The sequence below is a fragment of the Drosophila eugracilis genome, unplaced genomic scaffold, assembly GCF_018153835.1.
Source record: "Drosophila eugracilis isolate 14026-0451.02 unplaced genomic scaffold, ASM1815383v1 contig_2153, whole genome shotgun sequence".
Taxonomy (NCBI): Eukaryota; Metazoa; Arthropoda; class Insecta; order Diptera; family Drosophilidae; genus Drosophila; species Drosophila eugracilis.
In genome coordinates this window covers 632,526-645,023 of record NW_024573037.1, presented here as the reverse complement: position 1 = coordinate 645,023, position 12,498 = coordinate 632,526, and the positions used below count along the sequence as shown (strand labels likewise).

Genomic DNA, 12,498 nt, shown 5'->3' with positions numbered 1-12,498 from the left:
TGTACTTGCTTTTATCATTATTGCTCTGATTTTTCGGTGCGAGCTCTGATTTAATGGCAGAAAAATCAAGAAATCTATTTCTAACAGATATTTGCAATACTATGTTCGGTTTTTTAGCTCTAGCTCGGTCAAAACAAGACGCACAGTCAAAAGAATGACTGTTTCGTGCTGCTAACGACCAATACTAACCACCCCCATCACCCGTTTTTCGATTTTGGGAAAGTAATTTTTGGCCCAAATTTCGCATTTTTGATAAGGGGTACCATCATCAAAATTTTCAAAAATGGGCCAAAAATGAAGTTTCCCAGATTTGAATACAAACCAATTGGGAATCATGGCAATCAAGTTACTAGCCCTAAGAGGTATTACATTCCTCCTTGGGACCATTTTTGGCTGTGCTATGGCCAAAGAACTGATTTTTTGTGCTCAAAATCACGTATACGTTTGTTGACAGCATGGAGCCCTCCTCCTACCTCGTTGATCTTGTTTTCTTATTCTTATCAAAATTCACAGTATTCACAGTTTGAAATGAAAAATTTGGTCCCGTTATCCGTTAACCTTATTTATTTCATTTGAGCTTGGTTTTTGCTAACATTCCTAACATATCTTCAAATAGATGTCGCAGGAAGGTCAACTAGTTGCTTAAACCAACGAGCAAGCTTAGCCTAGGCAACAAAGTGTTGCTGTTTAAATCAATTGTGGTGCCCTCAATGATATGGGGCATGGCTTCGGACTCAAACGTCATAAAAATAAAAAGGATTTAAAACTGGCAAGTGCGAATGACTGCTAATGAAACGACGCCCTAGCAAGGGACCTTAACAATTCTTCTATGAGAGAACAGATAAACAGGCACTAGAGTCAACCACCTAGCATCTTCAAAGCAATTAGAAGACTGCTAAAACGAATGCACATGGTCAATCCCTGAATAAACAATGACTTAATTTATTTATTTATCTCTTATGTCATTTTTATATTATTATAATCAAACTATTATAGCCTTTAAGTTGGCTGAATGACGTTTAATAAAATTTATTTATTTAGTTGTACAAAAAAATCTTTTGTGGGGAATTCGGGATAAACTTATTTTCGTATTTTAGATAATAATGATGATATACAATAATAAAAATGTCAAAAAATAATATTTTAGGTTTTAATACAGTATTATCGGAAATTTAATTATCAATTCAAGGACGTATGGCATTCCACATCTAAGTCATTATTGGCCAACTAATGACCAATATACAAAAAATAACATTTCTAGGTCACAATGTCAGTTGATTGGAAACTTAACTTAGCACTTCATTCACTATTTGGACTTTTTTTGCATTGTTATGGAAAAAGACAATATTAAAATCTATATAAAACGCCATTAAAACGCGGAAAATGTCATAGCTCTTTAAAGACACTTATTGACAAATGCGTTTGATCAAAATTTCATACTAACCATTTAATGAATTGGTACCAACGTTTTTGGCGGTAAGTGCTAGTCCTGTATGCAAAGCCTTTCATAAATATTTACATGGTAATTAATTTGGTTAAAAGGGGTCATTTTGTGCACACTAAATTCTCTTTTATATTTCGTTTATCGCGGGGTTTTTAACTTCCTATAAAAGTCTCTCCAGTTTTGGATAACAATTTAGATAGTAACCTGCTGGCTAGAAAGACATGTTTTATTCTTATCCATATAAGGAACTTAGTTTTCCCATTCAGTGTGTTTGGCTGAAACTGAATGGCTCTTGGCCCTTATCAGAATCTTCCGAAGAAAAGAAAAACCAACCTTTTTATGGCTATTCATTTTTGTCCAATGCCTATATAATATGGGCGTGGTACGTAATAGCTTCTGTTGGTATAACGATTAGTTATCAAACCGCTTTTTTGTTAAAAAACCTTTCCGATATTATAATCACCACGGAAAACTGTTGTACCACGTTCATGGGAGTCCTAAATTTTGTTCGACTCATTCACTTACGCTTGAACCAACGCAAATTTCGTGATCTAATTGAACATTTTTCTTACGAAATTTGGATAACTGAGTAAGTTTTTAAAAAATACAACTCATAAACTGTTGGTAATTTAAACCTTTTTCTAAAAATATGTCAAAAAATAAACTGCAGCATGTTTATAGTATGTTTTTTTTTTTTTTACAGCCATTCTAAAAACGCTGTGGCGGCTAATTGTCGAAAACGCATGATCACATTTAGCATAATGACAGCCTTGCTATCGTGCCTTATAATCATGTACTGCGTCTTACCATTAGTTGAAATATTTTTTGGACCCGAACTGGACCCACAGGATAAGCCATTCCCTTACAAAATGGTCTTTCCATACAATCCTCAAAACAGTTGGCTCCGATACGTGCTGACGTATATGTTTACATCATATGCAGGAGTTTGCGTAGTCACCACATTGTTTGCAGAAGATACAATTTTGGGTTTCTTTATAACATACACTTGTGGCCAGTTTCAACTGTTACATGAACGAATCGAGAAAATATTAAAGGGAACTAATGCGGAAACCGCGGAAAATATTCAATTGGAGCGCCTCAAATGTATTGTACAAAAGCACAATAATATTATAAGGTTGGTATTATGTTGATATAACTTAAATTGTATTAGATAATATATATTTAAATTGTAAGAAAATATTATTAAATTTTTGTTTAGATTTGCTAAAAGCTTGGAAGACTTTTTTAATCCAATTCTGTTGGCAAATCTCATGATATCATCAGTTCTTATTTGCATGGTTGGCTTTCAAATAATAACTGTAAGTAATTTTTCCAATTCATTATTTTTAAATAACAATAATAGTAGTATCTTAACATTTTCTTCAGGGGAAAAATATGTTTATCGGGGATTATGTTAAGTTTATAATCTATATATCCTCTGCCCTTTCGCAATTATACGTATTGTGCGAGAATGGAGACGCCTTAATAAAACAGGTAAGAAAACTAATTGCATTTATATAAAACCTTATTTTAAATGTAAATTTTCAGTCTACGTTGACAGCACAAGTTCTTTACGAATGCCAATGGGAAGGATCAGATCGAGTCAAGTCGTATTCCTATAAATCAACTAGCAAGCGAGTCCGGAATCAAATATGGTTTATGATACTCTGCAGCCAGCAACCAGTACGGATAACGGCTTTCAAGTTCTCAACTTTGTCCTTGCAAAGTTTTACGGCGGTATGTATCACAATACATAATTTTATAGAGCAAAATAAACAATAAATGAATTTTGTTTCAGATTTTAAGTACGTCAATAAGCTATTTTACGTTATTACGGTCAGTTTACTACGATGACGAAAAGAAGCACGACTAACTATAAATTTGTCTACATATTTAACAATTTTATTTTAAGAAATATGTTTCCGTATCTACCGCTTAATTTTTAAAATGTTTGTAAATAAAATGACAGCTATTCCTCAGATTTGCTAATACATACATATACTTTAGTTACCTTTGTATGTAGGTGCATATCGGATGAATTTCAATTGAAGTTTGTAAAAGGCATTGGAAAATCAATACGCTTAACTATCGGAAGCTGAAAAATTCGGTTTTTAGATTTAGTATATATTATATTGGATAATTATGTCTAATATTTTCTAAGTTGAATAGATACACAAATTAATATTTTCCTATTTTTAATGAAATTCTCAGACAAACAAAAGATCACAAATAGTAACTATTAATATTTGTAATTAAAATATGCACTACCCATTTCATTGATTTAAATATCATTTTTGCCACGCATAGAGCTTCCTGCAGTAGTCGCATTGATAATAGATCCACTGCCACTGGATGCACAATGGCCGGTTATTGAAGCACTAACCTCTCCAACCACGGATCCTTGTCCCGATGATATACCATGCTGGACCATGAATTCATGCTCAGTTTTCGCCTGTCGAAGCCAATTACGTAAATCGCGAGTTCGTTCCACTAAACAAGTAGTATAGTTAACGGCCCTTGGACTCTGGGAAACAATAGTATTAGCCGTAAGTATAGCCGCACCCATTGAACTCTGCATCCGGCCGGCAGCCAGTTGACGATAAGTCTCCAATCTATCTGCAAGAGTGGGTATAGAATGCGGAATATGTACTGCTCCGCCACCCTCAATATCATCAGATAGGGAAAAGTTTTGAGTAGTCGATTGCTGATGCTTGAGCACCTGCGACCATCCAATATCACGAGGTGATAGTGCCGGAATAGCTGAGGCTGATTGCTCATGCTGTTGCTGTTGGTATTGCTTTTGCCCAAAAATATCTAAAATTTCACGAATTTCTGCATTAAGTATTTCCAAATTTTCAATACACTCGTTCGACTCCTGCTGATAATAATCCTTCTTTTTGTGGAAATCAGCTGCACTGGCCAATTCAGTGCTACTAAAGCCCGAACTTGAGTGAGACGAGAGATCGCTAAGTGTTGCCGCATCGTCAATAGTTCCCAAATCCAGGATTGACTTTTCCTTTTCATAGATTCGCAATAGACTCTGCTCCAGATGTCTAAGACGTATTATCTTTTCTCCGAGTAAGGAACGAGTTCGGTGTAGATTTACCTCCATCTCGGTTAGTTCTTTTTCCTCTTGAATTAACTGATCAATAGAAAGCTTTGGGGATAATGTAGTTATTTTCCGTTGTTGGCTAATTTCTCGTTGCCGTAGCCGGAAATTTGTGCGCTGCGTCCTTAATGATTCCTTTGCCCGACGCACCGAATCACGTTCAAGATGTATTCTATGCTTGAAAAATTCCAGTTCCGAACCAACGCCATTTGGTTTTACTGAGATATCGGTGAATGGATATCGCAAATGATAGGGAGCATCCGAGGTATTTTCGGGAAACTGATCCTCGAGAGCTTCGAGTTTTTGGAGTTGATGTCGTAAGTTCTCTACTGGAGTACACGGTCGTTCGCCCTTATAGCTTGTATCGGAATTCAAACGCGAAGTCGATGCCGACTTGGTACGCGAAAAGAAGATCCTACTTATGCCAGTTGTTTCTTTGATTTGGTTACTATTGTTGTTCTTCTCTAGATTTGATTGTATTGCTACGGCACCCACTATATCCCTCGATGAGTTACCATTATCACTCACCGTTCTGGCTGAAAGTACGCCACTAGCAGACTTTAGAAACGGCCCATAACGACCATTATTATAGGTATTCGATAGGGTTGTATCCGATTGACTCATAGATGTGTTATCATCCTGCAATTGCAACTGCCGAATGTTGTACGTTTTGGTCAGTTGACTTTTATGTGGAACTGGGGGCTTAACAGTCGCATCACCTGCAATCGCCTGATCCGAGTAACTTAGTGAACGATTATCACTATTTCCAGACTGTGTTTTATAGTATCGCTCCATAGAACGCTCCATTTCAGTACCGCTTGTAGATTTAGTGCTATTCGTATGATTATGTTGTGGCACCATTTGTGCCTCTCGTCGACGATTACGTCGCTCTAGAGAAAGCTTCACATCCGTCTTGAGCCGAACGTATTTTTCCTTAAGGCAACGATATTTGTCTTCGAGTAAACGCTTTTCGCATCGGACCTTCTCGTAGAGTCTTTCCTCGCCCTTCTCCCGAAATCGCAGCTTTTCCGAATCCAACTCACGGGCAAACTTGTCGCGTAATTGGGAAAGTCTAGAGGCCTGTTCACGGCGCAAAATCTCCTCCTCGTTGTGTAATTCCCTTTCGAGATCACGGAGAATCTCCTCGTGATTACTTTGAAGGGTTTCGATGCGAGTCTTATGTTCGCTAACCACAAGACTACGCTTGTTTTGCAATTGTCGCTCTAACTGTACCCGATATTTTTCGATTTGTAGCTCAAAGGCTTCCTCTAATTTGTGCTGATGGGACGTAAGACGTAAATCGTATTCGTGTCGAAATCTCTTTAGTTTCGCCTCATAATCATGTCTGATAGTTTCAAAGTCGTTCTGTAGCTGAACTTCACTAGCGGTAGTATCAGAAAATATTGGCAAATGGGTAGAATTACTGACAACCGATTTGTCGGTATCTATCTGAACCGATTTAAGTTGTAATGGATCTAGCTCAAAGCTATGCTTTCCACTTAATTCCTCTAGATCGAAGGCATTGTTTCCGGCCAAAATGGATGAGTCTTGTTCGGACTTGTTTACGATAAAGCTGCGCACAGAACTTCCCTTAGAATCGGAATCTGTGTCATCGTAAAACAATTTTGGTGTGTCAGTTTCCTTCGATTTATCCTCTGATGCTTCTCCAGTTCCAGTTGTTTTCATATGCTCGGGTGATTTCTCCATGCTTTTATTTGAATCCAATAAGAAGGGATTTCGATTGTACATGTCCACATTTTGCTTGTGCCAAAGGTCGGCAGCCTCATCTTTACTAGCTTCCTCATCACCGTTACCATCATCACCATCATCATCATTATGATCTTCCACAACCACCTGAACATCGTTGTGATCATCCTCCAAGTTCTGCTTATAAGATTTTGTCATCTTTGTCGATAATGTTTCCTCTGAGGGATCCTTCATTCGCTCCGCTTGATCCAGATTAAAACGCACACTCTTCTTATCCTCCACCTCAACCGTTGGTTCAAGTCGATCCAATCTTCGGCTTATATCGGTTATACTAGAATCACGTAGAATACCCTTAACACCGGATGGTGATGTATATCCATCGCTCTCCAACTGTCGACGTGCCTTTTGAAACATCGAAACTGTCGCAGTAAGTTTTCCAAGCTCTTCGTTCCCCTCGAAACTTTCCGATTTTCCATTTATAGTAGGTTTAGTCGCAATTTGAGGTTTCGATTTGGTTACCTCAAAGCCAAGATGATAAAATCTTCCTAAATCCTTTGTTCTTGAATCCAAAAATCGACTTTTACCATCGCTTAATAGACTTGGTGTCAAAAAACTGGCTTTACTGGCTATCGACCACTTCCGTGACAAATTGCTGGAAGGCAATGGGCCCGGAGAGGGAATATCATCTATGCCCTGCATGCTTTTTATTCCGGAATCCAATTGTGACATCTCATCCGATGTGTCAACGAATTGCACATTTTCTACAACCGAACCAGTTTCTAATTGCTTCTGACGCGCCTGATTTACCAAATTGCGATATATGGCATCTAGCGGATGATCCCACTGTGATTCTTTGGTACGCGTATTGTAATAGTAATGGCCATTTTTCTCCTCAGAGTAGCTGTTACAAAATATAAATACCCTTAATAATTATTTAATATATAATTAAAATGTTTGCTTACCATATTTTCCAATCCGATGGCAATGCGGCCATCAGTCCTTCCTTAGCAAGATAAAGCAAATGCTGTTCGCGCTGAGGCTCGATTCCAATTAAAGAGGCATATTCGTTAATTTCTAAAACAACCAAAAATGCAAATTAATTCCCAAGTCTCTCTTAATTAGTAGTGTTTAAATTAGAAGGAAAATAAAAGAAGTTAATGAGTACAACAAATATAAAGCAGTATAATTTTACACAATGTGTAAAACAGCAAAGTAAGCTCCAAAATATCCTTTTTCCGGTTCAAAAATTCTAGAAAACATTTTTCTCTTATTTCGCTAATTCTTGACAAACAGCTAAAAAATTTAATTAATGCTGCCTATACATTTTTACATATTTATATGTATATAGTTATAAATACATGTATTTATATATCTTCAATCGTCGTAAATTGATTAAATATTGGATTAGAATGTGCATTACCAAATTAACTATTAGAATTGTTTTTTTATTGTGTATGTATGCACGTTATATTTAAGTAAAAGTAACCTAATTTATTTTTTCAATAGTATGTTTTCCCAAAAGTCCTTTAAAAGAGTGCACCTACCTACATACTAATTCATATGTGGGTACACATACTTGTGTATTTCCGTACATACTCGTACACCAAAATGGTTATAGGGATTATTATTATAACTATTTAAAATAAACTTACCCTCCGATGAAGGAAAACACGCCTCGTCGAATACTTCCTCGCAAATCACCGACGAACCCTGAGATGATGATGATGTTGAGACCGCTTTGGTCGTTGCAGTTGTTGCTGTTGCCGAGGAAATCCTCTTGCAAATACTGGTGCTTGTCATTATTGGGACTTTTCTTTAATTTCACTAACCAACAAATTGGGTTTTTAAGCTAATGTCTTTGTTATATGCGAAGTTATCCGTACTCAAAGTGTTGTTCAATATATTTACATATATTGTTATATTTTTCCCATTTGACAATCATAATTCTCCATATTAATCCTTAAGCGAGTCCTGCCGACAGCAGAGTAAAAAGCAGAATAATCGGATGCAGTTTGACCTAAAAATGAAAATATAAATACCTACTGAGTCATCGCTATACTATAAATATGTACGTGTGTATGTGCAGTTGGAGCATGCTCTGAAGGCGGTTGCTGGCCAATTATCTGGTTGGCAACAGGATATTGCACAGAGTTTACATGTCTGCGCAGCTTGACGACAACGGAGTCCTTTTCAACCACGATAACGACCGAACACAAGCTCAATAAAAAGACTACAAGTTTGTTATTATTCAAATAAAACTCACCAAATAAGGGTGTCAAATTTTATTTAATTTCATAGAAACTATTACCAAACATCTGTATCCTTTGCATTCAGAAGAAAGTTTAGTATACTTTATTTTATTATATTGTTATTTTATTCAATTTCCTACTTTTCAGCCATTCCAAATATAGATATGTTATTATATCTAATATATGTTATTAGATCGATTTAATTTGTAAAATTCGTATTAGCGAGTTTAGATACAATTTCTTTGAACATTATATATGGAAATTTTAAAGCTTACGACTGCTAAGATTTTAAAATAATGTGGGATCCTAGTGTTCACGGAGCACCATACAAACGTACTATTTTGTAAAAAAAAGGATTAATGTCTAAACATATAATTTATTTCTCATATCAAATTTTAAAGAAAAAATCTCTATTTTTCTATACTTTAGCTGTCTCTACCTTAGAAAAGATCAGCGTTAAATTAGCCAATACTTTATTCTTACATAACTTTCTTAAGTTAAACATAAATATTCTCTATATGGAATTTCTTTATTTTTTTCTTTGCGTTTATGTATTAGTTGTTAAAATTGTTTTTGTTTGTACTAAAGTCAAAAGTTTAAGAAAGATGTACCGCTGTGGGAATAGAATATAAAGCCATTTATTATCGATAATGCTTTAGTGATATCTCCGATTTATAATTTTTCATATGATTTATCAAATTCTTCAAAACATTTAGATATGTTTAAAACACCTCTCAACCCTACCTGAAAATAATAAAAGTAATATAAATATCACTTGATAAATATATAAGCACACGCGAACTTACTTATGGCGGGTATAAATAACTACTCTAGCTTAAAGTACGTAATGAATATTATATATGTATAATGATAATAAATAACATCCAAATTCAGATTTCAAGCGGAGCGTGGACTTCATGATGATCACCATGAAAAAGAACATCGGGCTAGAGACTTACATTTACCCACGACCTCTAGCCCTAGCAAACACTTGGGAAGCAGGTAAAGCCGAAATTAATGCATCCATTAGTAAAATTACATAAATTCGCATGAATCCAATGAACTAGCATTGACAGCCGCGAGAAGTTGATTGTGGACAATATAATTGCCGACCAAGATGCGCTAAATAGAATCAAGTATGTTGATTCAGATAATGCCTTATCACTACCATTAGGAAAGCATAAAGTACTGGACAAGTATTCGGATAATCAGGATGATGGTAAGTGACCAGTTTCAAACTCATGTCTAACTTTGCAATCTATGTATGTATATTTATTATAAATATGTCATAGATACATCTGTCCGAAAATATCTGGTCGTTGGCGTTCAATGGTTCTCTTTGGTAACCGAGAATCTGTTAAGCCACCCGTTTATAGTACTGCGAAGACAATGTCAGGTTTATAATGCCTCTAGACGCTACCATCTGCATCCATTTCAACTTTTGCCTAGTATCGTACACCTGCATAGAAGGCAAGGACTTACAACTCTGTGGAAAGGAGTGGGCAGTTGCCTCCTCGTTCGCGGAATGACCTTAGCTATAGACGACTTCATCTCAAAACTAACAAGCTGGCCCAAAGATGTCGATAGTCGAACCACCTTGAAGAGATTCGGACAGCATATTTTACTGAAATGGTAAAATTATTTACCTATTATGGCAAAGGACCTTACTAATTCGTATTATATTTTAAGTATAAGCATCAGTCTGGTGGTACCTTACCATGCTGCCTCTCTCGTCGAGACTGTGCAGAGCGATATAGCCAGCGAGAAGCCAGGACTTTTCGATGTCTTTCGGGAAGGCAGTCTGCGACTTTTCTACTGGAGTTCCCCGCAAAAAGGACGGATGCTACCAGCCTGGGCATTAATCGGGCCAAGTGTTTCGTTTGGCATCACAAAGTATCTATTTAATTTGGTAATACGAGGCGTGTCCTCTCGCATAATGAGGCGTCGAATAACGAATTCTCAGGAAAGCCAAAGTGGAAAGTATCAGGATAATACGTTGGAGCATCAGAATGCAGAAATATACGCTAGCCTCATCGCAATACTAACCACTGAGGTCATATTCTTCCCGTTTGAAACAATTTTACATCGTCTGCAACTCCAAGGCACTCGAACTATAATCGACAACCTTGACAATGGCTATGATGTTGTCCCGATCTTGACAAACTATCAGGGTGTCGTCGACTGCTATCAAACAACAATTGTCTCTGAGGGAATTTGTGGCCTATACAAGGGCTTTGGGGCCATGATCCTGCAATTTGCAGCACACATTGCTGTTATAAAATTAGCCAAATGGGTTGTGAATCGTATCGCTGAAGTTAAATCGAATCGACCTCCACAACGAATAGTGCAGTACTATAATCTGGATGGCATTGCTTGCAACTCAAGGTCTACGACTTTATCGCCAAGTCTGTCCAGTACTGAAATAGAAGAGAATAGTCTTGGACAGAATTCACTAGATTAGTCAATTGCTAGTCCAATTATTATGCACATGTAAATTATAAAAAAAAAAAAAAAAGAACAGACGTAGTTTTATTTTCTTATGGGCTATACAAATACACGGAAATACACGGTTGGTCCGCATGTTCCTTGGTAATAGTTATTATCTTCAAAATTCTATAAAACAAATAAGAATAAAAAAAACCATAAACCGTTTCATTGGACACACAACTTTAAGAACGCCATATTAAATTCCAAGAAATAACCGTCTACCAAGCATATTTTAAAATAATATTTTCGGATCTTTTTTTAAATGGTGATTGGCCCACCATTCGATTGCTCCTTGGATTTAGAGCACAGCTTTGAAAATTGTATTATCGAAAGGCATTTATTTGAAATATCCTCGTGATCCAAAAAACAATATATACAACTGAACGCCATTGGCAGAACAATATTTAATATAATTTCTGTTCGAAAAAAATTATGTCGATTGATGTTTCACATTTTAAGTTTATGTTCTGATCTTGTTGCCTTATTTCCTATACCACATCTGAAGGGTCTTCATACGCTTAACTTTCTTCTGTAGCTGCAGAACGCCGTACATTAGTGCCTCAGCAGTTGGTGGACAACCAGGTACATATATGTCGACGGGGATTATCCGATCACAACCGCGGACGACTGAATACGAATAATGGTAGTAACCACCGCCGTTGGCACAACTGCCCATGGAGATCACCCAACGTGGCTCGGGCATTTGATCGTACACCTTTCGCAATGCCGGTGCCATTTTATTGGTCAAAGTGCCCGCGACAATGATAACATCGGCCTGTCGGGGAGATGCACGGAATACGACACCATACCGATCCATATCGTATCGTGGAGCTGCGATGTGCATCATTTCCACGGCGCAGCAAGCGAGGCCGAAAGTTAGTGGCCAAATCGACCCCTTGCGACCCCAGTTAAGGAGATCATCTAGCCTTGCCAACGACCATTCCGCAACGGAGGACTGTTTTGTCCCAAATGGGGAGTATCCTTTCTTTGGCAACGTCTGGGCAACTTCGGCGACCGGAAGAGTTTGTTGATTCCGCACCAAAACCATATTAAGTGCGGGCACCGCGGGTATCGTATTCGAAGTCGAGGCTACCTTTTGGAGAGCCCGGGTCAGGGTCGATGACATCATCGCCGAACGCAGCATTTTGGTTCTGCTAAGTTAAGTATAAAGTTATGTTTTGATAGTGCATTTAAACATTAAATACCTATTTATGTAACTTCAACTTATTTCGATATATATGGGATGCGTATGGTATGACCTGTCCGCTGAACGACTAAAAAATACCAATTCACTCACAGAAATTTACTAAAGAATACTTTTGTATTTCTAATAGTGTGCGCCCACCGTGGGCACATTCCTCGCTGGGGAATTCATCAAATACCCCATTTCCACATTACACATTACATTTTTCTCACCGTAATATCAATTGTCACTAAATTTTTTTTTTTAATTTGTAAAAATTGTATACCATTTATTTCATTTCATATGATATACAATCTAG

General features: G+C 37.0%; 4 protein-coding genes across 6 annotated transcripts; 2 read left to right on the top strand and 2 right to left on the bottom strand.

The window, feature by feature from the left end:
- Positions 1-1,081: 1,081 nt before the first annotated feature.
- Positions 1,082-3,518, top strand: LOC108104942 (odorant receptor 13a). Its single transcript, XM_017211306.2, has 6 exons — positions 1,082-2,033; positions 2,148-2,579; positions 2,664-2,763; positions 2,831-2,938; positions 2,993-3,181; positions 3,243-3,518. Exons 1-6 carry the CDS (start codon positions 1,666-1,668, stop codon positions 3,315-3,317), a joined length of 1,272 nt encoding a protein of 423 aa, XP_017066795.1. The 5' UTR covers positions 1,082-1,665; the 3' UTR covers positions 3,318-3,518.
- A 108-nt stretch (positions 3,519-3,626) lies between these two features.
- Positions 3,627-8,315, bottom strand: LOC108104941 (centrosomal protein of 164 kDa). 2 transcript variants are annotated; one of them, XM_017211305.2, is made up of 4 exons: positions 8,300-8,315; positions 7,913-8,231; positions 7,223-7,334; positions 3,627-7,161 (listed from the first exon to the last, which is right to left on the bottom strand). In XM_017211305.2, the coding sequence occupies exons 2-4, from the start codon at positions 8,058-8,060 to the stop codon at positions 3,726-3,728; spliced, it is 3,696 nt and encodes a 1,231-aa protein (XP_017066794.1). In that variant the 5' UTR covers positions 8,061-8,231; positions 8,300-8,315; the 3' UTR covers positions 3,627-3,725. The 2 variants fall into 2 exon arrangements, with proteins under 2 accessions (XP_017066794.1, XP_017066793.1); XM_017211304.2 differs by lacking the exon at positions 8,300-8,315 and having other exon boundaries at positions 7,913-8,271.
- An 867-nt stretch (positions 8,316-9,182) lies between these two features.
- LOC108104939 (solute carrier family 25 member 46) lies at positions 9,183-11,007 on the top strand. Its single transcript, XM_017211301.2, has 5 exons — positions 9,183-9,349; positions 9,404-9,511; positions 9,577-9,728; positions 9,802-10,141; positions 10,199-11,007. Exons 1-5 carry the CDS (start codon positions 9,318-9,320, stop codon positions 10,968-10,970), a joined length of 1,404 nt encoding a protein of 467 aa, XP_017066790.1. The 5' UTR covers positions 9,183-9,317; the 3' UTR covers positions 10,971-11,007.
- A 307-nt stretch (positions 11,008-11,314) lies between these two features.
- On the bottom strand, positions 11,315-12,305 carry LOC108104940 (NADH-quinone oxidoreductase subunit B 2). 2 transcript variants are annotated; one of them, XM_017211303.1, is made up of 2 exons: positions 12,202-12,305; positions 11,315-12,150 (listed from the first exon to the last, which is right to left on the bottom strand). In XM_017211303.1, exon 2 carries the CDS (start codon positions 12,138-12,140, stop codon positions 11,478-11,480), a length of 663 nt encoding a protein of 220 aa, XP_017066792.1. In that variant the 5' UTR covers positions 12,141-12,150; positions 12,202-12,305; the 3' UTR covers positions 11,315-11,477. The 2 variants fall into 2 exon arrangements, with proteins under 2 accessions (XP_017066792.1, XP_017066791.1); XM_017211302.1 differs by having other exon boundaries at positions 11,315-12,147.
- Between the last annotated feature and the right edge of the window lie 193 nt (positions 12,306-12,498).

Coding starts and splice junctions, on each gene's coding strand:
- LOC108104942 (XM_017211306.2), top strand. CDS start 1,666: ATGTTTTATTCTTATCCATATAAGGAACTTAGTTTTCCCATTCAGTGT. Junction 2,580..2,663: donor AAGCACAATAATATTATAAG/GTTGGTATTATG, acceptor ATTTTTGTTTAG/ATTTGCTAAAAGCTTGGAAG. Junction 2,764..2,830: donor TTGGCTTTCAAATAATAACT/GTAAGTAATTTT, acceptor CATTTTCTTCAG/GGGAAAAATATGTTTATCGG.
- LOC108104941 (XM_017211305.2), bottom strand. CDS start 8,060: ATGACAAGCACCAGTATTTGCAAGAGGATTTCCTCGGCAACAGCAACA. Junction 7,335..7,912: donor GTGTTTTCCTTCATCGGAGG/GTAAGTTTATTT, acceptor TGGTTGTTTTAG/AAATTAACGAATATGCCTCT. Junction 7,162..7,222: donor CCATCGGATTGGAAAATATG/GTAAGCAAACAT, acceptor ATTTTGTAACAG/CTACTCTGAGGAGAAAAATG.
- LOC108104939 (XM_017211301.2), top strand. CDS start 9,318: ATGGCGGGTATAAATAACTACTCTAGCTTAAA. Junction 9,350..9,403: donor AATAACTACTCTAGCTTAAA/GTACGTAATGAA, acceptor ATCCAAATTCAG/ATTTCAAGCGGAGCGTGGAC. Junction 10,142..10,198: donor CAGCATATTTTACTGAAATG/GTAAAATTATTT, acceptor TTATATTTTAAG/TATAAGCATCAGTCTGGTGG.
- LOC108104940 (XM_017211303.1), bottom strand. CDS start 12,140: ATGCTGCGTTCGGCGATGATGTCATCGACCCTGACCCGGGCTCTCCAA.